Source organism: Microtus oregoni, unplaced genomic scaffold, assembly GCF_018167655.1.
Source record: "Microtus oregoni isolate MIOR12 unplaced genomic scaffold, Mior012 000045F_ref0000178, whole genome shotgun sequence".
Taxonomy (NCBI): domain Eukaryota; kingdom Metazoa; phylum Chordata; class Mammalia; order Rodentia; family Cricetidae; genus Microtus; species Microtus oregoni.
The window spans coordinates 13,152,514-13,176,879 of record NW_024543219.1 but is presented as its reverse complement, the minus strand read 5'-3'; the positions used below and the strand labels follow the sequence as shown (position 1 = coordinate 13,176,879).

At 41.0% G+C, this 24,366-nt stretch overlaps 1 protein-coding gene across 1 annotated transcript in view; it reads left to right on the top strand.

Moving 5' to 3' along the window:
* Wdhd1 (WD repeat and HMG-box DNA binding protein 1) overlaps positions 1–23,725 on the top strand; it is a 35,029-nt gene extending 11,304 nt beyond the window's left edge. Inside the window, exons 8-25 of the mRNA XM_041634235.1 lie at positions 93–199; positions 649–790; positions 2,936–3,146; positions 4,140–4,321; positions 6,055–6,239; positions 7,714–7,955; positions 8,890–9,027; positions 10,606–10,762; positions 13,734–13,848; positions 14,502–14,633; positions 16,862–17,079; positions 17,176–17,291; positions 17,641–17,694; positions 19,374–19,417; positions 19,712–19,882; positions 20,034–20,161; positions 21,150–21,288; positions 22,921–23,725. Of these exons, the coding sequence (XP_041490169.1) occupies positions 93–199; positions 649–790; positions 2,936–3,146; positions 4,140–4,321; positions 6,055–6,239; positions 7,714–7,955; positions 8,890–9,027; positions 10,606–10,762; positions 13,734–13,848; positions 14,502–14,633; positions 16,862–17,079; positions 17,176–17,291; positions 17,641–17,694; positions 19,374–19,417; positions 19,712–19,882; positions 20,034–20,161; positions 21,150–21,288; positions 22,921–23,112 (2,673 nt within the window). The 3' untranslated portion in view covers positions 23,113–23,725. The remainder of the gene's footprint in view (positions 1–92; positions 200–648; positions 791–2,935; positions 3,147–4,139; positions 4,322–6,054; positions 6,240–7,713; positions 7,956–8,889; positions 9,028–10,605; positions 10,763–13,733; positions 13,849–14,501; positions 14,634–16,861; positions 17,080–17,175; positions 17,292–17,640; positions 17,695–19,373; positions 19,418–19,711; positions 19,883–20,033; positions 20,162–21,149; positions 21,289–22,920) is intronic.
* The last annotated feature ends 641 nt before the right edge of the window (positions 23,726–24,366 follow it).

The window sequence follows — 24,366 nt, the reverse complement described above, 5'->3', positions numbered from 1 at the left end:
TAGAATAATATAGACTAGAGATTTAAAGCTATTTGGGGGTAATAAAGTGGGTAGATTCTAAATATACATTATTATTAACTGTTTCTTTGTAGACACTCAATATAGTTACCTGGTCTCCCTGTGGGCAGTATTTGGCTGCAGGTACTATTAATGGCTTAATTGTAGTTTGGAATGTGGAAACCAAAGACTGCATGGAAAGGTACAATTTATTGTTTTTGTTTCATTAGAAAATATTTGCCCATTTTGACTGTTAATCAAAATGAAAATAGCTCTTAGATGATGAAAAACATTTAGTTTTTTAAATATTTATTTACTCATTGTTTGTGTGTGTGTGTGCACACTGGAGAGAGCATGCGTGTTGCAGTGTACTGTAGAGCTAGAAGACATTGCATGAGTCAGTTCTCGCATCGTGAGGGTTCTGGAGGTCAAACTCGGGCTTGGTGACAAGAGTCCTTACACACTGAGCCATCTCCAGTACTGTGTAATTTCTTTATGTTCAAATTTACCTAGAAAGTAAAGAAATGTAGCTTTGATTTGGTTTTGGATGGTGCTGAAGATTGAATGCTTCTAGGCAAGGACTCTACTACTGAATCACATTCTCCAGTCCAGTGACTGTGACTTTAGAAGAGCCTACTTTTTCATTTTTAGGGTGAAACACGAGAAAGGTTATGCAGTTTGTGGCCTGGCCTGGCATCCTACCTGTGGTCGAATCTGTTACACTGATGTGGAAGGGAACCTTGGGATCCTGGAGAATGTTTGCGACCTCAGTAGCAAGGTGTCGAGCAGCAAGGTAATAGTGTACTGTGCAGGAACAGTTTTTCCACTGTTTCTGCAGCGGTGTGGATTTAGGAAATAGAGTAAACCGCCTTATTTTCTTGTGAAATTACAGCTTTTGTTTCTATCTTAGATGTTCAGTAATCATCTGTAATAAAGCTATTTACATCTGTTCAACCTAAATTTCTCACGTATTTCACAAGGAAGCTTTGCTTGCTCCATTGAATGTTTTTCTAAATGATTTTCTTGTTTTTTTCTTTTTTATTACTTTGTAATTTTTTGTAAAATACTACTTTTGCATTTTGTATGAGAATTGTTAAATGTTTTAGAACTAAGACTTAAGATTTAATAACTGAGCCTGATGGTGGTGGTGCACGCCTTTAATCCCAGCACTCAGGGAGGCAGAGGCAGGCGGATCTCTGTGAGTTTGACGCCAGCCTGGGCTACAGAGTGAGTTCTAGGACAGCCAGAGATAGGCAGAGAAACCCTGTTTCGAAAAACAACAAACAAATAAATAAAAAATAAGATTTAATTACCGAGACAGGTCTCAACTGGCTTATCAACCTTTTCTGCCTGGAATTAGCTCCGCTCTTCAAGCTTCATCTGGCTTCTCTGCTTGGTCCTCTGAGCTCCCAGCCTGCTCTGAGCTGGCAACCCTGGGTTCAAGGGTAAAAATGTTTCTCTCCCTGGCCCAGGTCTCAAATACAGGGAGTGTTTCTTTCTCTGACTCTGGGTTCAGAGTCAGGGTGCTCAGTGATTGGTTGGTTTCCTGGTCCAGTTGTCTCTTTTATCCTATACTTAAAAAGAACTGCATCCTATAAGAACATTCAAAGAAAGCACAATTTAAAATTCAAGCCCTTGGCTAGGCAGCTTGGCAGCACACACTGTTAGTCCCAGCTCTCAGAGACAGAGGCAGATCTTTGTGAGTTCGAGGCCAGCCTTGTCTACAGAACGAGTTCCAGGACAGCCAGGGCTACACAAAGAAATCGTGTCTCAAAAAACAAAAACAAAACAACAAAAATTCAGGGTCCTCATTGAATCACATGTGGACCCTGCCCACTTAAAGATTCATTTTGCATTGAAAATGTTACACCTTGAGAGAACATTCCGAGGTTTTCACAGAGGGGACTGTGATGTGAATTCATAGGAAGAATTTCCTTGATAGATATTTCCAGTGCGTTTGGAAAGGGCATCTTAAGTTACAGTGACCTTGCTCTTGTTCCTCCCAGTGTCACAGCTCTTCTCCCAGATTCCAGCTTTCTTCTGCATGGTGGGTGCTGTCAGTGCTGAACTTCAAAACCTGCTCCCCTTTTCTGCCCCTCTAGCCCTCCTTTACCACAGGCTTTCTCGTGGACTCCGTGTCCTTTCATGGTCTCTACATGTTATTGAGGAAATTGGGGTTCCCTTTTGTGGGTTCTTAGTTTTATTTATTAATAAAACAAGTTAAGATGGACTTAGAAGGAAGTTTGAGGACTATCTTATTAGAGTTGGAAAGAAAAACAATAGTGGGAACTCCCAGCAGTTGCTGGGAACCTTGAGGAAGATGTAGAAGAGAGTCAGGCCTTTAAGTTCGTCATGGAGGTCAGCAGGCAGCTGTGGGAGGTTGTGAGGGTGGTTGGGGGTCTGGAGAGCAGCCGAGTGAGCTGGAGTGTCAGGGGAAGGGCCTTGTTCTTTAGCAGTGTCTGGAAAAGAGGTGCAGGGTGAGCAGGCCGACTTAGCAGTGCTACATGGTGATAGCACTTCAGGAAGCTTCCTGCAAATGATGTTTGCTGACTGTCCCTACATCTGGCCTGTCTCCAGAGTACACAGCACCTAAAGTCAGTGTATTGGCTAGTCACTTTAAATCATAGGAACATGCTTGGCAGAGTTTGAACATGTCTTTAGGAGCCAGGTGTGTTTGGTTGTCTGTAGCACTTGCCAGGTAGAGGCAGCAAACTCAGTGGCATAGTGAGTTTGAGGCCAACATGGGATATATGGTACAGTGTCTCAAAAACCCAAAATCACAAAGAGGTTGCCTCTGGAAATCAAGGCTATACGTTTATGTGCAAGGAACTGGGTTTATCTCTGGCACCACATTAACAGCAAAAGAAAAAGAGCCTTCTTTTGCCTAATTGTGTTTTTCTACGTCATTTACTAAGATGTTCTAATTTGATTTTTCAAGGTGTCTAGTAGAGTGGAAAAGGATTACAATGATCTTTTTGATGGAGACGATACAAGTAGCGCTGGCGATTTTCTAAACGACAATGCAGTTGAGATGCCTTCTTTTTCAAAAGGAATCATAAATGATGAGGATGAGGACGATGACCTCGTGCTGGCTGCGGATCGTCTCAGACGGAGAAGTCATGTCCTGGGAGATGATGAAAACTCAGCTGGTATGAATTTGACTTTGTGCGTGTGATAATCCCCTTGCTATTAGTTTTCCATATGTTATTAAAACTATCAGATGGCTTAATTAGTGTTTAGAACTGCATTCTAAATCCTATGTTAAAAAAATTTCAAATCAGCCCCCTAAGTCTTTCTAACAAACTATAAGTTATACTCCAAACAAATAGGAAATAATAGAGGTGAACTCAATGACATTGACAACAGAAAAGTTAGAGAGAGGTCTAGCTCCAAGGATAGAGGCTCTTATGCCCAGCCTCACCACCTGAGCTTGATTTCCAGGTCCCACAGACAGCAGGAGAGAACTCACTTCCCAGTGTTATCCTCTGACCTCCACACGTGTCGTGCCATATGCGTATCTGCACTCAAAGACACACAAAACTGGTCCAGCAGGATGGCTTATTGGATATAAGTGCCTATTAAGGCTAACAGTCTGGGTTCAGTCTCTGAGACCCACAAGTATGCGGCGAACACTTTTACCACTGAACCGTCTCTACAGCCCCAGACTTTAAAGAAAATTATGATTCGTGTGTGTGCATGTCACAGCATACATGGAGTTGGTTCTCTCCCTCTACTTTTCTGTGGATTCTCGGAATCAAAGTCAGGTTACCAGGTTTGCACAGCAAGAAGCTTTAATTGCTTAGTCATCTTGCTGGTCCACCCAGAACGTTTTAAAAAAGAAATAGAAACTGATTTATAGAAATCAAGAATTGGTAAAATGAGTATTTTTACTGTAACTGGATGGTAGCTAACAATGCAGAGACTATTAGCAGAGTTTGGTGTCGTTGCCTAGACTGACGTAAGGCACCGTGTGTTCTGTCTCCCTGGACATTTGCATCGTTGCTCCATTTCTTAACGTGCCGGAAGAGGCGAGTAGTGTGTCAGCCATGCCTGAGAAATGTAGGAACGCCCTCTGCTCTTCATAACGCTTTTCCTTTTCTAGGTTGTTAATTATGATTGTCTTATACGTCTTTGTTTTGTAGATGCAACAATGCTAAACACTGGTCTTCACAAAGAGGAAGGGGAAGACGACCAGGCAGGCAGTATTCATAATCTCCCCCTTACAAAATCCCAAAGGCCGTTCTATGATGGGCCCATGCCAACGCCTCGACAGAAGCCATTCCAGCCCAGTTCTACACCCTTGCATCTCACTCACAGATTCATGGTAAGCCTTCAGCTACACCTGACTTTCAAGTAATTTTTCAAGCACTGTTTCCCCTACAGTTTATTTGATAGATTCAAAAATAATTTTAAAAACCTTGCGTAAGTAGGCTAGAGCATTTTGATTGATGTAATTTTATGGTAGGTTTATTTCATGGTTAACTAAAAATTTTAATCTTATTTCAGTATTACTATTGAAAATTTTGTTAATTCTGTTTTGCAAAATAAAATAATAAAAATATGACTGTATGTCTTGTAATACTTGTTGGAATATTTCTAAACCTTATTCCTCAGAATTTCAATGAGTAGCCTAGTACTCACTATGTAGACCAGGTTGACCTCAAGTTTGTGATAGCCTCCTGCCCTTGCTTCCGGAGTACTAGGATTGTACTGTCATGCCTGGCTATATTTTTATGTAAAATATTATTTGGATTATAAAACACTTGTTGGAAGATGTTTTTATAACACTTTTTTTTTTCCTTTTTGGTTTTTTGAGACAGGGTTTCTCTGTGTAACAATCCTGGCTGTCCTAGACTCACTCTGTAGACCAGGCTAGCCTCAAATTTGCAGAGATCCACCTGCATCTGCCTCCTGTGTGCTGGAATTAAAGGTGTAACCACCACTACCACCGCTGCCCAGTGAGCTTGTTCTTTTTTAAAACTAGTTAGTATCTTAGGGGCTCAGTAGTTATGAGTGCTGGTTAGATTCAATTGCCCAGCCAAAGTGGCAGCTCACAACTGTCTGTAATTCCAGTCTCAGGGAATTGAATATCTTCTTCTGACCTTTACAGTGGTACACAGACATTACACGCAGATTAAAAACCCATACACATAAAACTTTTTAAATTTTTAAAAATTAGAATAGAGAATCTAATATCTTAGTATTTAAAACAAGGTATAACACAGTGAGCATTAAGATGTTTCTTGAATTGATTAATGAAAATATTAGCATTTGCTTCAAGTTTGAGAGCTTGAAAGTTCAGGATGTTATTTGTTATTTATTTGATGTTTTTCTTTCTGCAAATGTTGTTAGATGTTTTTACCGAAGACCTGGTCTTGGCTTACATTTTAGTATAAATACAAAAGGAGGTATTTCATCATAAACCTTTGTTAATAATTCTCATCAAGCAATACATCTTAGTGTCAATATTTTATTTATAGCTATATTAACATGCTCTTCTGGCTTTGGTGGCACCAGACATGAACATGGTGCATATACATACATGTAGGAAAAACACTCAAATACATTAAAAAGAAAGACTGACAGGACCAAGTGTGAGTCTGTAGTGTACATCAGTAGAAGATAAACTTTCCAAATGGTACCAGTTTATGTTGTTTTACAGTTTGTATATTTATCTTGTAACCAGTTATTTGAATAGAAAAATAAATGTTGCATTTATATCTTTTTTTTCATTTATATCTTTATTTGTGTAGAAGCTCAAAGTTTGAGGTATTTATTTTTAAGAATTTAATGGTTTGGATAAGTGCTTTTTCAATTGTGTTATGTAATTCTTAAAATGTTAAGTATTCCATTTGCTAATTGATTATGTGACTTTTTATAAAGGAAAGAATAATTAGTCATTATAGCTCTGAAATTACTACTGTTTTCTGGAGCTGTGCTGAGTTAGATAAAATGTGGTAACTCTGGATATACAGATTGAGCTATTGTCCTTGGTCAGTGCTCTTGTAACATGGCCTTAGGAGTTTGTTTTTCTTAACTGGTCTTACGTACTCGTAGGTGTGGAACTCTGTTGGGATTATTCGTTGTTATAATGATGATCAGGACAGTGCCATAGATGTGGAATTCCATGACACCTCCATCCATCATGCAACACACCTATCGAACGCTTTCAACTACACAATGGGAACTCTTTCCCATGAAGCTGTTCTGTTGGCATGTGAAAGCACTGACGAATTAGCAAGGTATGGTGGGGGAATCTGGCATTGTTGAACTGTGAGATCAAGCTGTGTCTTTTATACTACGGAATACCAGAAACTAGGCTTGGGTGTAAGCACCAGTACAGCTCAGAATATGTTTTGCTCTTAGTTGTCTCCTTGTTGCATCTTCTGCATATGAAAATGATAGGGTGTGACTTCTAATTCAAGAGAGATGAGATTATGTTTTATGTTGTTACTGCTATTACTATTAATAATGTAACATTCGTAGAATGTTCAGAAAATGCCAGTTTCCTAAGTTCCCCTGAATTCCCTTTAGAATTCTCCTAGAATTAATAATATGGCATGTATCCTTGACCTCGTTTTGTATGAACCCTCCTTTTCAATAATTTATATACAAGAAAATATAACCATCCTTCAGGTTGATAAGTTGACAGATTGGTATATACTTGTGAGTAATTACTACTTCAGAGTATAGATTATTTTTTATTATCTGAAAAATTTTTTATATTTCTTATAATTAATTCAGTCCTAGTCTTGGATTATTGCTGGCCTCAGTATTTTTGTTTGCTTTGTCATAGATTAGATTTGAAATCTTTCTTTGAAAAATAATTTTTTAAAAGGAAGATGATATCAAAATGTAGTATTTAGCAAATTTTTCTTTTTGCTTAGTGGATTGTTGACTAGTTTATGTGATTTGATAGGTAGACAGTTATCACAGCTCTGTATATTTCCTTTTTATTTTAAAATTAGTATTCAGAGAATCAGTATTTCTTCTGATACCAAATTTGGGTGCTGCCTGCATTCCGAATGCATAGAGAAGAGACAGGAAGTACATCAGCTTTTAGCCGTGTTAATAGTTTACTGGTGATATCTGATTGCTTTCTCTCTCTCTCTCTCTTTGGTCATACATGTTAATTTTTTTGTTAATGAGAACCGTTGCTTACAAAGTTTTGATACTTTCTAACTTGTTTAAAGTCTTGGTTGTTGTTCTGTGTGCACTCTTGATGGCCCTTACCTCATATTTTACATTTAATATATTGTAAATATGTTCTTCTGTCTTTAAATATCCTTCAAAATATGAGTCATCAGATTTAATGTAAATTATTTTAAGTTTATCTCATGAGTTTGGGATGTAACACAGTCACAGAGTGTTTTTCACCTTAAGGGCAGTGGTTGTATCCCTGGCACCAGACATGCACATATGCAAGCTCTCCTCCCCCAAATGAACTTCATGATTATTTTCTTTAAAATCAATTGTAGTAATAAGATAAGAAAAATAAACTTTGCCATCATGTTTAGTTATATATAAAAATAGCACATTGCTGCGCGCCTTTATCCCAGCACTCAGGAGCAGAGGCAGGCAGGTCTCTGAGTTCGAGGCCAGCCTGATCTACAGAGCAAGTTGTAGAATAGCAAGGGCTACATGGACAAATCCTGTTTTGGGAAGTAAAAGAATATAAAAATTCAATTGTTTCTGGCTTGTTTTATTTATTTTTAGCAAGCTTCATTGCCTGCACTTCAGTTCTTGGGATTCAAGCAAGGAGTGGATAGTAGATATGCCTCAGAGTGAAGATATTGAAGCCATATGTCTTGGTCAAGGGTGGGCTGCTGCTGCTACTACTGCCTTGCTCCTTCGATTGTTTACTATTGGAGGCGTTCAGAAAGAAATCTTCTGCCTTCCCGGACCCGTGGTGTCAATGGCAGGACACGGAGAACAGCTTTGCATTGTTTACCATAGAGGTAGGTTTTCCTTGTCTTATATGATAATATAGCTTGAGTAAAATGGAAGCTACTTGAGCTGTTTCTGTTGTTACTGATCTCCTTTTGTTTCCTTCCTCAGATAAGTGTCTTTGGTTAGACTGTGTCAGGATGCTTGACTGTAAGACTTGCTATCTTAGTCTTGTAAAAAGAGGTGAATGAAGCTGGGCAGGGGTGGGGCATGCTTAGTCCCAGCACTTGGGAGCAGAGGCAGGGGATCTCTAAGAGCCAAGGCCAGCCTGGTCTGATAGGAGTTTTGGGACAGAGTATCCAACTATTTCTGAATGGCCCTGTTTTAGTTTCTTTTCCTGTTGCTGTGATACAGTACCTGAGTGGGGTGGTGGTGGCACATGCCTTTGATCTCAGCACTCGGGAGGCAGAGAGGCAGGTGGATCTCTGAGTTCGAGGCCAGCCTGGTCAACAGAGAACCCCAGGACAGCCAGGGCTACACAGAGAAATCCTGTCTTGAAAAACCAATAATAATAATGATAATGATGATAATGGTATAGAGCATGTGATATAAGCAACTCGAGGGAGAAAGGGTTTATTCTGGCACAGTCCGTCATGGTGGGGTGTAAAGGCAACCAGGTTTATTAAATTACCTGGTTATATTATATCCGTAGTCAGGAAGCAGAAAGTGATGGACGCGTGTGCTCAGTTCCCTTTCTACATTATATAGTCCAAGATCGTGACCAGGGAATGGTACCGATTATGTTCTCCACAGATGTGCTTGAGTGAACGAGTACCACTTCATACACAGTCAGTGTAGTTACTAATCTGTTTCTAATGTATCAGAACGGTTCCTCATGTGGGTTAACTATAAAGATAGTGCTGTTTTAAGACTGTGTTGTAAATTAGTTCCAGAATATAATTTAGACTTGACTATGGCTGAATAACCTCTGGTGCATTTCTCTAGGTACAGGGTTTGATGGAGATCAGTGCCTTGGAGTTCAGCTGCTAGAGTTGGGGCAAAAGAAAAAACAGGTTCTGCATGGCGACCCTCTTCCTCTTACAAGGAAGTCCTACCTTGCGTGGCTGGGGTTTTCTGCTGAAGGCAAGAGCATTTCCTTTCTTTATAATAAAGACATTTCAAGAAGAAAATAACTTTGTTATTTTACTGTTTACTTAAAATACTGTTTATATTAAAATTTAATTATGTGTATGTATGTGCCCATGGGATCCAGAGGAGCGATAGTTAGAGGTGGTTGTGCGCCACCTCTGTGCCCTGAGAACCAAACTGTAGTCCTCTGTAAGAGCAGCTAGTGCTCGCACCCAGTCATCCATTTCTCCGACTCTGGAAAACTATGTTTCCTAGTATTTATTTGTTACATAGCAAGTAGAAGATACAGATCATTAATAAAATTGTGTCTTTTCCAATAAATTCTATACATAAGTTAGAAAGTTTCTAAAATTGTGTTTAATCTATGTGTGGCTCTTGAACACTTGAAATGTGGCCAGTCTGAATTGATATATAGATATAGAATACTGAATTTTAAAGACTAGTATTTAAAAAAGGGAATATCAAAAAACTCTGAGTATTTCATTTACATTGACTACATACATGTTAAGTCATAATATTTTGGCCATATATGATTAAATGCTAAAAATTTTTTGTTTAAAAGTACTACATAAAGCTGGGTGATGGTGGTGCATACCTTTAATCCCAGCACTTTGGAGCAGAGGCGGGCAGATCTCTTTGAGTTCAATGCCAGCCTGGTTTACAAGAGCTAGTTCTAGGACAGCTAGGGCTGTTACATAGAGAAACCCTGTCTGGAAAAACAAAAACAAGTACTATATATGAATAAAAGTTACATTAATGGATCACATGATATTTCTCTTGGAGTTCTATTACTGACCTGTTACAGTGGTTTATGACAGGTGCCTTATTTAAGCATCTGCTAGCTCTCTCAAGGACTTAAATATAGCTTACTAGGGATGTATGTCCTTCATTGGCCATTTGGTTTACTTGAAAACCTTGGTTCATCTTTAACTTATCAGCCATTTCTGTTGGAATGTTATTGTTTATTTATGCCAGAATAATACTGCTCCAAGTAGCCTCCATTTCTTTAGCTTTTCCTTTCCCCAAGTGCCAAATGGGTCTAGCACCTATGGAAATGATTGAAGATAACAAAAGGGGTACATACGTTCTGAGGAGCAACGGTAGGTGGTCAGCAGTGATGTTCTCTCTTCCTAAGAATCACGTACCTGGGAGCTTTTGGCAGAACAGTAATTAGACCACTAGAGAAAAGAGGCATAAAAACAGTACCAAAGCATCACCTTAGAGCAAGTGCTGATTATTGTATCTTTCGTAACCAGGAGATTTCAGATGTATGTTTGAACTTCTTAAAAAGTTGAATTGACTTAAAAATAATTACTGTTATATTCCAGCAGGGGGCATAGTTTTCACTGAAACTGTTGTTTTTTGTTTTTTAAAATAAATTTTAGTCAGAGTCAGGGTTTCTCTTCAGTTGGGTCTGTGTGGTAATGAAAATCTTGCAGAAAGCAACCCTGAATTATCTCCTCCACCTTTGCTTTTGAAATGAAAGTTGAATCCTTTGTGTGTATTTTTGGAAGTTTATTTAACAGTGCATAGCTGTGTTTTCAAGTGATTTCTTTGTTGTTGGTTGTTTAGGTACCCCCTGTTACGTGGATTCCGAAGGCTGTGTTCGAATGCTTAACAGAGGGCTTGGGAACACGTGGACTCCTGTCTGTAACATACGAGAGCACTGCAAAGGGAAATCTGATCACTACTGGGTGGTTGGGATCCATGAGCATCCCCAGCAGCTGAGGTGGGCTATCACAGAGTGTAGAACTGAGTCTGGCCTCTGGTTCAGGCCGTCCTCCCACCTCTGTCTCCTGAGTGCTGGGATCCACACTCACAGGGCTGTGCCTGGCTCCATCTTCCTCTTGGTATGAGACTTCGTACGTGTATTTGTAGTGTATGTGCTGCCGAAGCGAGCACATCTACCAGTGTATTTATTTGCTTTTCATTTGCTAACTGCTGAAGGGAAAATTAAAATGTGGTCTATCTATATTATTGGGCTGTAGAAAGTTATAAATTACTGATACATACTTATAATGTCATTGAACCTGGGAAACATTATGGTCTTAAAGGACTATATATTGTTTGATTCCACTTGCAAAATATCCAGAATAAGGTTTCTCTAGAGACAGGAGTTCCTATATTCTATTCCTGGCATCTCTTGGCAGATCATGAGACAAAAGCAGGGGTGTTTGGGGTGGGCATAGTCCACATTATGGGGATTTGAGAAGATAAAATACAGTCTTTTCAGACAATGCAAAATTGAATTTAATAGAAAACCATAAAGGTTTCAATGCTTATTTCCATATTTGCCTAGAATCTGCAGAATTCCATTGTTGATATATTTAGTATTATAAGCTATACTAGTTGGCTGGGGATATGATTTAGTAGTAATACTTGCTTAACATGTAGGAGACACCCCGAATTTCATCTTCAGTACAGGGAAAAATGCTATTTTTTTTTTTTTAAAGAAAAATCTGGGTGTGGTGGCACAGCACTCAGGAGGCAGAAGCTGCTGGATCTCTGAGTTTGAATCAATCTGGTCTTCGAAGCAAGTTGCAGGTCTGTCAGGGTTACATAATGAGGCGCTGTGTTTTGTTGTGTTTTTGAGACTGCATTAGTTAACTTTTTAATTGGTGTTAGGATGTGTGGTTGTCCTTGGAAATTTCTTGTGTTTCCATTTCTGGACATAAAGCTATTAACAGGAGCTTATGGTTTGAACCCATGAGGGATTTTGCTAACCTCTCTAGTTACTAAAGTTAAGATGACTCATTTTGTTATTGAATGTTTCATCTTATTATTTGAGGCAGTGCAGACCAGGCTGGCCCAGAACTCAGAGAGCACCTGTTTTGCCTCTAAAGTACTAAGATTGAAGATGTGCTGTTCGCAACTGTAGCTGTAGCTCCAGGGGATCCAATGCAGTCTTCTAGCCTCCTTGGGCACCTTACACATTTGCACAAATCCACACTCGGCCATACTCATAATTTAGAATAAAAATTTTGAATTTAGCAATGATTGTGGTTTTCTTGAAATTGAATCTCATGTAGCCCAAACTGAGCTCGGATCACCTTGTAATCATGGATAGCCTTGAACTCCTGCTTTCCACTGCGCCGAGTGCTAGAACTGCAGGTCTGCTCCCACATTTAGGATAATCGTACACATCTGAAACACTGAGGTGCTAAGAAGTCTGCCTTTGGGGGCTGGAGAAGTGGCTCCACCATTGAGAGTTCTCTTCCAGGGAACCTGGACTCTTGGATTTCCAGTGTTCATTCATATGGTGGCTCACAACCATCCATACTCCAGTTCCAGGGGACCCTCCTCTGAACTCCATGGACATGAAGGTGGTGTACATAATACTCATACACACAAAATAAATACAGCTTAAAAAAACAAACACTTACTCCAGGTGGTAGCTGTGCACACCTTTAATCCCAGCAATGAAAAGTTTGCTTATTAAAAATGTATTTCTACAAGCATGGTGGAGTTGGAGAATTGGGACTTCAGGGTCAGCCTGGGCTATGTGTTTGTGACTGTGGCCCAAAAACAGAAAGGAAAGAAGAAAGTGAAATTGTATTTAGTTTTGTGCATTGAGACAGGCTCTTTTCATACTTCCCTTGGTCTTATTCTGAAGAAACAGACTTTTCAGAGGTTGGATACTGCTCTTCAGTCATAGCTGCTGCTGCTTCCTCTTCCCCTCTTCTTTTTTTGAGAGCCTCGTAAGGGTTTGAGACTGGCTGGCTTCAAACTCGTGGTTTTTGTGCCTCGGGCTCCCAAGTGCTGAGAGGATAACTGTGTGCCACCGTCCTGTCTGTTCATTTACACTCATTAGGGGTGATTGTTTCCCTCTGTGTGGCTGGAGATAACTACAGACCTGAGAAGAAATCCTACAGCTTTCTTTCTGCGGTAGTCTCCTGCTGTGTTTAAGGAAACTTAACTGCCCTTGTACGAGAAAGATTCATTAAAACTTCTCAGGGCTTCGGCTTGCTCTTGGTGTTTGTGGTAAAGACGGTGTGGGTTGTTACTCTGGAAGGGCAGTGTGGTGTCAAGGTCCACGGCTCAGTCTCTGAGTCGTGAGTCATGCTGCCTGCCTGCCAGGTCACACTGTCAGACTTAGGGATTTCCCCTCAGCTCTCAGACAGAAAGTGCGCGTCCCAGAATTGCTGGGAAGATGAGATGGTTTTGTTAAGTAGTGCACATAGAACAGTCCATGTCACCAGTGAGTAGTGTCCATTGACTGTTAGCGGATAAAAATTAGTTTGTGTTTTTTATTTTTTGTTTTGAGATATTGTAGACAGTGTAGTTCTTGCTGTCCTGGAACTAACTCTGTAGATCAGATTGGCCTTTAACTAAACAGAGCTCCACCTGCCTCTGTCTCCCGAGTGCTGGGATTAAAGGCCTGCACCACCACCACCCGGCTCAAATTTGTGTTTCTCTTGTACTGACTGTCACACATCTCCTGTGACAGTGGGGCATATATCATGACATCTTGTGACAAAGGGGCATAGATCATGTAAATGAACACATTTGTGAGTGTGGCTGCTTCTTATTTCTCTGGTGGACTTTTAGTAATAATAGGATTGTTTATAAGACATTTGAAATCTCCAGGCCTATTAGAATAGTATTACCTCTCATAGTTCCAGATTCCTGAAAAGTTTTTAGTTTAGCGGATTTTGTGATACTGTAGAACGTCTTTAAGGTGGAACTTTTTTCACTGACAGGTGCATCCCTTGTAAAGGTTCTCGGTTCCCTCCCACCCTTCCACGTCCCGCCGTGGCCATATTATCCTTTAAGCTTCCTTACTGTCAGACTGCCACAGAGAAAGGCCAAATGGAGGTATGTGGATGTCTTAATACTCTACATGTGATAGTTAATACCTGTGACAGAGGAGATTTAAGTCATCACAGTGGCCAGTGTTGAGTATTACTACACTATGATACTGCATTATAAATAATTATAAATATTATAAATAATGCAGTGGGGCACTGCTTGTGATCCCACGGCCACCTGTGGTTGCTGCCACAGCTTCCAGGGCTCTCTGCTAAGGACTGGGTTATGACTGGGAGGGCCTTACCAGAGCTAGACCTTCCCTAGTAGGGTCAGGTAAGCCTGCTGCACTCTGACCGTAAACTCATCGGACTCTAGACCTAGCCCGTTGTCGTAAAAGACTTTTGAAACCTTGCAATTAGTCATTCGAGTTAGAAGGCAAGTCGTCTAGGAACTAGTCTTCCAAGCTCTCTGAGTACTAATATAAGAAATCACAGTCTTATACACATACACACATAGACACCTTTTTTAAAAAAATAAAAACTAGACCATAAAGCTAAGCTATAATGCCCATTGAAATTAGAGTTGTAAAATAAGTATATATATAAAGGAGTTTTTCAGAAAGTATTTTAAAACCGGTATCTTAAGATGGACCTGATCCTTGAGGGGTGGGTTGAGTGTTAAGGGAATGGTAATTTGATGCACTTTGATCTGTTTTGCAGGAACAGTTTTGGCATTCGGTCCTGTTTCACAACTACCTTGATTACTTGGCTAAAAATGGTTATGAGTATGAAGAGAGCACTAAAAATCAGGCGGTAAAAGAGCAGCAAGAACTTCTGATGAAAATGCTGGCGGTGAGTAAAATATGCTGAAACAAAGTTTAATTATTTTCTTAGCTTGAGATCCTTTTTTACTTTAAGGCGGGGTGTTTCTCTGTGTAGCCCTGGCAGTTCTGGAACTCACTCTGTAGACCAACCTGACCTTGAACTCACAAAGACCTGCCTGTCTCTGCCTCCTGAGTGAGCAAAAGGTGTGTATCACCATGCCCAGCCCTAGGTAATAGTTCTTAAAGATACTTAAATAAACACTAAATTTACCATCTAGGATTCATAGATCTTATTTTTTCCCTTAAAGTTTCATCTCTCTCTTGATGGTACAGTTGAGATATTTGAAATGTTGCCCTGTAGCTAAGGCCATAGGTGGAGAGTAGGCTTTCCTGGTGCTCCGCTCCAGCAGGTGCTCCCCATGACTCGCAGTCTGAGAGTCATTGTGACTGCTGCTTGTCTGCGCCACAACACAACTTTAGGTGTGGTCTGTTCTAGGTCTCCAGGGTTAGACAGCTTTTTAAGCATGTCCTTAGGCATTTGAATTTCCCAGCCTGTTGTCCTCACCACTGGCCAGGTTTGCTGTGCCTCGGGTTCTTCACTGTGTGTATTTTTGGAGCAGGGTCTCTTAAGGTTTGTTTGCTGGAAGGCATGTAATCCCATGTCTTTCCACTGGATGTCCATGTATGTGATCCATGTCTTTCCACTGGCTGTGCACTGCTGACCTTTGAGGGAGAACTGCACTGCCCTGAGTCAGAGTTCGCCTTGACTAGAAGTGCTGCTCTGGGCTTACGTACCAACACTCTTGGGGAGGCTCAGGTGAATATGTAGAACTTCATGCTCATAGGTCAGGGGTTTAAATCACAAAATGCTCCTGTACCGTGAGTTCCAAGACTTCTAGTGTCCTTCAGAATGTCAGGAGCTCATTTTGAACTTGGGTTGTCATGTGCTGAATTTTCAGAATTCAAACCAAAAAGAAAAACTAGTATTTTCTAAGATGTATTACATGAATGTTGTTGTTCTTCCTCTTTGTCTTCCTTTTTAATGTTTATTTTTATTTTATGTGAACGAGTACTTGTCTGCATGTGTACCACCATGTGAGTGCCTGGTGATCATAAAGGCCTGAGGAGGAGGAGGAGGAGGAGGAGGAGGAGGAGGAGGAGGAGGAGGAGGAGGAATATTCGTTTAAGAGCAGCGAGTGTTCTTTGAAAGAACTGGAATTGACACAGGATACCCCAAGACCAAGTTCTCATCACCTAGGAGATTTATTTGCCCCAGAGGGTCAAAGGGCAAGGAATAAGAGACAAAGACAGGAGACAGGGGATGAGGGAGAGGGGAAGGTATAGTTGTCCTGGTGGGACAAAGGACCACCTCTGGATGGAAGGAGACAGTCGTGGCTCATAGTCAAATGTAAATTTATCAGTGGAAAAAGGGAAGCTCTCTGTTAGGGTGAGTTGGTTTATTTTAATTGAGCGTGTTAATTAGGGTAGCCAAAAGGTGGGCTTTTGATTGCTAACCTTCAATACATTGATTGCTGTACCTTGGTAGTTAGGCTCAGGAAGAGGAAGTGGCAAAATAAGGGGCTAGACCTTGGTGACTAGCTTCAGAAATATAATCTGTAGTTTAGTGAGGAGGAGGAAAGGGGAAAGGGCAAGGCCTGACAGCTGTGTTTGCCATGCACAGGCCTACTGAAGCCCTTTATTCGTAACCACTGAGCCATCTCCCCGTTTGTATAACAGGCATAAGAATTGCACATGTTAATTTAGAGGTTGCATGGCTGTTTCTGGTGGCTGAAGATCGTAGACATACATGAAATCTTAAGGATGCCTACTTCTCCCATCCAAATTCACGTGGAAGCATCTGTTAGCCAGTTCTGAGCAAAGTAATAACCGGTCTTTGTTTTAATTCACTCTTTAAAATTCCCTGCCCTATTGGGATTGATGGTGCTGGAAAAACTTAGGAGAACTACATTTGAATTTTGAAGGACAGCTGCCATCCAGTATAGCTAACACCTGAAATGTGTCGCATCTCGGTGGATCTAAGCTGCTGTGGTAAATGCACTATTTTATTCGTTTACACCACTGAGAAATGCTGCGGGCGTCAGGCCAGCCCACCATGAATACAAGACGCTTTTCAGTTTTGTGGACGTGAGGCAGTGAGGCAGTGCACCCAGAAGATGTTCTGTTTGCCAGTCCCGCCAGCTTTTTGTTTTCCTAAGTTCTACTTAACCATGATTTGATTGTGATTCTCCCCATTAGCTTTCTTGTAAACTGGAACGAGAATTTCGCTGTGCGGAACTGGCCAGTCTAATGACTCAAAATGCTGTGAACTTAGCCATTAAGTATGCTTCTCGCTCTCGGAAATTAATATTGGCTCAAAAACTTAGTGAGCTTGCTGCAGAGAAGGCAGCTGAGTTGGCAGAAACCCAGACAGAAGAAGAGAAAGAAGAGGATTTCAGAAAGAAACTGAATGCTGGGTAAAAGAGCAACAGCTATTTGATTTTTCTTTTACTGTCCTGGATATGAATTGGTCTTATGTTTGTCGCTTATGGAATCATTCTGTTACTCTTCAGTTACAGTCATACCACTACAGAATGGAGTCAGCCACGGGCCAGAAATCAAGTTGAAGAAGACACTGAAGAAAGAGAAGAGACTGTTCCAGAAGAAAGGCCGGAGCCACACAACCACGGTGAGATACGTTTTCAAGTAGTGAAAGCTAAGGGGGCTCAGCAGGTGATGGCGCTTGCTGTGCCATGCTGGCCACCCGAGTGCCACCTCCAGAGCACACCAAAAGGTAGATAGAACTGCCTGTAGAAAGTTGTCCTCTGACCTCTATGTACAGAGTGCTTTCCACAACAACAATAAATTAAATAAATAAATAAAAGATGAAAGTCATCGTGAACATTGGCTTTTCCATGGTTGACTGAGGTAAATTAAATGTCCATGTTTTTTCACGGTATCTCTGCTGTCTAGGTGTTGAATATCAAGAATGACTTCATTTTCCTCACTGACATTGTATTGTTTATTTTAATTAATAGGACAGAACTTATTCCAAAGTGCAAATTCACCTGATATTCCAGCTCTTAAATCAGGTGAGAAATCTGTGTAAACTCGGAGCATATAACAATGGCTGTAATCCAGTCAGAAGAGGCTAGGTACCAGAGAATGTTCTCATGGAACACTGACGGCAGACACTAAGGATTTTTGTGGGTGACAGCAAGGGCAGAGGAAACAGTACTTCTGAAGACTGCAGAAAAAGGATATAGGAGGTAAAAAGAACAGTTCAGTAGGGCCTTGCAGGGATAGGCAGCAGGCAAATGTTAACGATTTTCTAGATGGTGTTAAAAATCTCGGTCATCATTGTACGGTCCCTGGGAGACGGTAGCTCTAAGCAGAACAGAACCATCGCACACGATACTGAGGTGGGGCGGACATAAGACTGCTAGAGCAGCCGAGTGAGACTGAATAGATTGGCTTGGGCAAGCGGTGGTGGTAGAAAGAAAAGCTAGCGTAGTTGAGGTGTTTCTAAAGTGAAGAACAGTATAGCATCAGAAACACTGGAGAAGCAAACAGGTTTATAGGGGAAGCTGGTGTGTTAACATTAGCTAAGTAGGTCACAGGGTTAGGTGTTTGCTTCAAAGACTCTTGGAATAAATCTGAAACCACTGGCAAAAGTAGAGCAGTGTATACTTTGGACATAGGTGAGCACACATTAGGGAGTTTGTAAAGCAAGAAGAACCAGGAGCCTCAGTCGAGCGACTTCCAGCCTTTAAGCATCAAGTACAGGAGAGGAGAGGAAGCACTGAGAGGGAGACCACTGGTCCAGAGAGAAAGGGCCAGGTCTGGGATGGAATGGTCTAAAAAGTCGATGGGAAGAAATTCTGAAGGGAGAACCCAGTATATAGAAAGCATTGAGAGGTCAAATAAAGGCAGGCAGTAGCCACCACATTTGGTCACATAGAAATGGGTTGGGGCAGCCTGGTCTACAAGAGCTAGTTCCAGGACAGGCTCCAAAACCACAGAGAAACCCTGTCTCGAAAAACCACAAAAAAAAAAAAAAAAAAAAAAAAAGAAATGGGTTGGGGCTTTAGCTGTCGTGTAGGAGGGCTGGACCTTACACCACTGTGTGGAGGCGATGTTAGTGATGTCAGTGGGGTTGTAAGAGAAGATGGTAGTTGGAAGTGTAAAGAGTTTGTTTTGTTCTTGAGAGAGGCAATTGAAGGGGTAAATGTCAGAAGATGGGGAAAGAGGCATCAGTAGGTTGTTCCTTGGTAGGTGGACGTGGGTGTCCACATTCAAGGGATTACTAACCTAAGCGCCATGTTACATGGTCACAGTGTGTCTCACAGCAGCAAATTGGGATAGTTCCCATCTAATGTTATTTTGTCTTGAAAGAAGGAAAGAGGTCTGTGTTTGTTAGTTAGTAGAAGGAAAGAGGTCTGTGTTTGTTAGTTAGTTTAAAGTTCCATGGGGACCAGGTGAGGCAGCACACACCTTCAATACTAGCACTAGAGAGACAGAGATGGGAGATTGCTGTAAGTTTGAGGCCAGTCTGGTTTACATAATAAATAGTTTTAGGCCAGTCACTCAGACTTAGAGAGACTCTTGCCTTTAAAAAAACAAAAAAAGAAAAGAAAAGGAGTTACACAGTACCTTTGTTTTCATATAATACAGATTAAAATATTCTGTTTAGTATTGTGAAAGTCAGAAGTTATCTTTAAAAAAAAAAAACAAAAACCAAACACTATTGAGAGTTTTCTTCTTATAATAGGTGCAGTTTTCTCTAGCAGCCAAGGACGGGTAAACCCCTTCAAGGTAACCAATGATGTTTTCTGTTTGAATAATATCATTAAAAGGTATTTCCAAATGACCTCCTTAGGCTCTGGGGGATTAAAGGCCTATCTCTGCAGTCGCTTGCTTCCAGGTGTTCACCCCCAGTGCTGAGTGCTCATGATTTTGACAGCTGCTCCCTGTTTGTCTTTAGGGTGTGGTATTTGAGACAATATGCTTCAGTCTCAATCTGGGTTTACTCCATGAATTCATTTCCAAAAATCATACTACAATGGGGTTATTTTATTTTTCAACTGCAGTATGCTCTTTTCTCTTCAGGTGCTAGTCAATTCCAAAGAGCCAGCTGTATCAGTGAATTCAACACGTTCAACTAATATTTTAGACAATATGAACAAATCATCCAGGAAGCCCATCCCTCTCAATCGAGCAGCAAATAATGAAAAATCTCCAGTTATAAAGCCTCTTGTGCCCAAGCCAAAGTCTAAGCAGGTACTGCTTTGGTGGCCTTGTGCACTCTGGGGTAGAGGCCTGTGGTTTATCACTGCATGGCTAGGGAATGTGTTCGTTCTTGGTTAGCCCCACAATCTTCTTGAATGTTGGTGTGTGTGTCCCTAGACTCACACATTTGTTTGTTTCATAGGCATCTGCAGCTTCCTATTTCCAGAAAAGAGCTTCACAGGGCGATAAGACTGAGGAAGTAAAAGAAAATCCTAAAAATTCATCATCTGAAACTCCAGCTGCGTGCCCTCAAAACTCTGAAAACCAAAGGTCAGTGTACAGAGGAGCGTGAAGATGCCAGGCCCCAGCTGGGTGTGGTGGCACATCCCTTTAATCCCAGCGCTTGGGAGGCCGGGGCAAGCAGACCTCTGTGAGTTCAAGGCCAGGCAGGTCTACAAAGCAAGTTCTAGGACGGCCAGAGCTACTTTGTTGCAACATTAATTAATTAAAAATAAAAATTTTAGTTGTAAGTCTCTTTGTCATTCAGGCTAATTATTTAGTGAGAAACAATGGAGCTAATGGACTAAATAACGGGGGTTCTGCTGTCAGAGTGCTTAACTATTCGGTCTCGGGTCCTACTCTTATTCTGTGATCGCTCTGAGCCTCAGTTGCCTGGTTTATCAGTTGGGATACTAATTATTTCTGAATCATAGGGTTTTGCTTTAAAGCAATGCACATAAAGCATTTAGGATGCATGGCAGCAAGTGCTCAGAAACTTAAATATTTTCATTAAACCTTCTGATGACCTAAACCATTTAAGTATACAAAAAGTGTAATAGAATTCAGTTAAATTTACAAGTGTGCTTTGTCAGTGTTTTCCCTAAAGATGGTGCAGGAAGAACCCAGGTCAGTGGTGAGCGGGTGTGGAGATGGGAAGGGCTGAGAAGTAAGCAGGGTTTCAGATCGCTGCTTTGCTGAGTAACAAGCCTATGAATGACAGCTGGAGGAATTCTCAGGCCACGCGGCCTCAGAAAGCTCAGAGAGGTTGGAAACCTTGAACCTATAAACACACAAGAACTGAAAATGCAGAGTTTGTGTTTCTGCACTGACAGATGACTTGACCATGCAAAGGCTTCTCCACTAATGATCCTGCAGTGCCTAGGCTGTTGAAAGAAATATGGATATTATTTACTGGTATAGTGTGTCTCCCTTACTTTATGTGAGTCGTGAGTGGCTGGTTAGTTACTAGTTTCAAAGATCATGTGACACTTTAAATAGTATATTTCGTATAATTTTTTTCATATAATTATTACTTTAGGCCAAAGACCGGGTTCCAGATGTGGCTGGAAGAAAACAGAAGTCATATTTTGTGTGACAACCCTGACTTTTCAGATGAAGCAGACATAATAAAAGAGGGAATGATTCGATTTAGAGTATTGTCTGCTGAAGAGAGGAAGGTAAGGGCTATTGTGCTGAGATGAGAGCTCGGTGGACTTCCCAGGTTTGAAAGGTTCTTAGGAAAATGCCTTTTTAATTGGGAAATTGAATATATCAAAAAAAAAGCTCGGTGAAGAAGAAATTAGATGTGGGTGAATTTTAACAAACGGACTTGTTGTTACTGAGTATCCATGGATAATTTTAGAAGTTACCTCTGTAAATGTGTGTCCTTAGCTAGGGACCTACTCTCCCCAAAAGATGCTTTAGTTATGAACTGAAAGCAAAAGGATTAGTAAGCAAAAATGAATTTAATTTAAACTTTAAACTACTTTCAAGTCCATTAAAGTAGAAAAATTGTAATGCTATCTGCTCACATGAGAATACTTCCTTTTGTTGGAAAATCTTGGTGTTTCGGTCCAGCTTTCCCACAAAAATTAGGCTGGAATGTGGGTGGTGTGCTAATTAAACCTCAGGCTTTACTTCCTTGGGAGGCAGTGTGTAGTGTAGGCACCCCCGTGTAGACACTGGCTACTGAGTGGGTTTGTGAGTGACGGCGTTTCTAGCTGTATTTACAACCTTCTTAGCATTGCTGTTTTCCTGTACAAATTGACATGAATGAATTTATTATAAAAGAGGAAGAGACTTGACAAAATTTGTGATTGTGTGTTTGTTGTTTTTTAATTTGGGGAGTTTTGTATTTCTGTGTATAGAATGTAGGGCTTCGTGAATGTTAGGTAAGCACTCGTCCACGGAACTACATTTTCATCCCATGATAGTGGCTTTGGGCATTATTTGGTTTTGTGACAGGGCTGCTCTGTAGCCCTGACTGCCCTGGAACTCACTGTATAAGTAAGACCAGCCTCACATTCTGGGCAGTCTTTCTGCTTCTGTTGCTCCCATCCCCCATGTACTGAGATTACATTGTTGAACCTAGTTGCTGATTACATTTTGTTTTAATTTTTTTTTTTAAAAAAGTACATGTATGTGTATTTGCCTGTATGTATATGTGTGATATATATATGTATGTATATGTATACACACACACACACACACACATATATATATATGTTTGTCCTTAGTGCCCAAGGAAAATACATTTTTCTTTGGTCCCCAGCCCTTAAGTATATATGGTTGTTGTTTGTTGAGCCAGTATCTAATTAATTATCCTAGACTCCCTTGAGTTCCTGACAGTCCTGTCTCAGCAGCCTCCCAAGTGTCCAGAATTACAAGTGTTTAGCACCACACCTATGTGGACATTACCTCAGTGAGTTGTGATTTAGACCCTGATGATTAGATAGGCTGAGCCTTTTTATGTGCCCGTTGGCCATTTCTGTGTATCTTGAGAATATTTGTGTAGAATCTATTGTGTATTTTTAACCTGACTGTTTGGAGTTTTGCTATTGAGTTTTCAAAGTTGCTAAAATATTATGGATACACAACCCTTGTTCAGATGGTTAGTTTGCAAATATCTTCTCCCACAGAATAAGAAATTTAAATCTGTCAACAATTAGAACCTTTAATGATAAACTTAAAAATTCAGTGCTAATTACTGTTCTGTATACAAGAATATTACTCATGGAAGTAAATAGACCATTTTCATTCTATTTTTTCCTTCGTGCATAAAAATCTCTTCACCCAAATGTTTTACAAAGGCATGGACCAACAAGGCCAAGGGAGAGCTTGCCAGTGATGGAGCTGAAGCGAAGAAGCGAAAACGTGAGATCTGCGGGGCAGAAAACCTGGAGGAAGCAGCCAAGGAGAATCTGGGTCTGTCTAAAAAGCAAAAAGCGTCAGATCTTTCTGCCAACCAGAAACTGTCAGCTTTTGCATTCAAGCAGGAATAAGGAATGGAAGAGTCAGGAAATACTCAAGCTTGGCTCTGGCTTTTGGTGGACCCTAGACTTGTTTTAGTCTTCAGGGAACATGTTATTATCCTGTGTGTCTAGAGACAGTGCAGTGGGCGGGGGTTCAGCTTGGAGGTGGAGTGCTTGCCTAGCAGGCACAAGGCCCTGGGTTCTATTCTTAGTGCTGCAAAAACCAAATGGTAAGAGCGTAAGAGCTGTCTGTGTAGATCACTTGCCTTCCCCAAACAGAAATGTCATGATTGCAGTTACTGCCGGGGATGCCATCATGTCCGCGGGCAAGCCATTTTTACTGTTTCTTTAAAAATCATTAAAAGTCTCCATCTTAAGACCTCTACGCATTACAGAACCTTCTAGGGTTTCCTTCCTCCATTATGTTTCGTAGTAGAAATGCCATGGTCATCGGCTTCCCAAGTGAGTTATTATGGATTACTTTCTTGTCAGCCTTACCTCAGGACTGTGGCTTTTAATATGGGCCCCAAAAGTGTAAATTTGTAAATGAGGTATGTTAATTTGTGTACCTGGGAACTTTTTTAATGTATGGCTTTCTGTTGTTTGTACAGCCTGGGTCTTTTAAATAAATAAAACCTTCTCATTTGCACAGTGGTGTTTACATCGTCTTTCCGTGTCCCACCTTCTGCCACAGCATTTGCTTGGCTGAGAAAGGCTGAAGGCTTTACTCAGAGATTGTGGCTGTGTAAGCATCCGTGCTGCTGGGTGCTGCCTTCTTATCAGCAGCAGCAGGGCTCTGCTGAGTCTTTGGAAGCTCGATAAGGTGGTATAGAAAAGGGAAGTGTCTAACTGCTCTTTTAAACAGGCAGTTTATTCTGTACATTTGGGGTGGTGCGTGCATGTGTTTGATGTGTGAGTGCAGGTTAAGGTGTCGTACTTTAGGTATCAGTCCTAGCCTCGGCTTTGCGTGAATTCTGCAATGGCCCCGTGAGCTGCTGGGGATTCTCCTATCTCTAGCTCTCATCTCAAGAGGAGCCCTGGGACTGCAGATGTGTGCTGTGCTCAGCTGCACGTGGGTTCCGGGGACCTCAGCTGTCTCCTCGGTCCCTCACTTTGTCTGTTCTAAGCAGAGATTAGCAGGAACCAAAACACACAGCTAGAGTGTGAGTGTAGATCATAAGGTGAGGAGACTCACAGTCGGGGTAGTTTATAGGTGGAAAGGATCAAATAGATTGAAAATTCAGATGTACAGGAGCCAAAGGATAGTTCTTATCCCACAGTGAC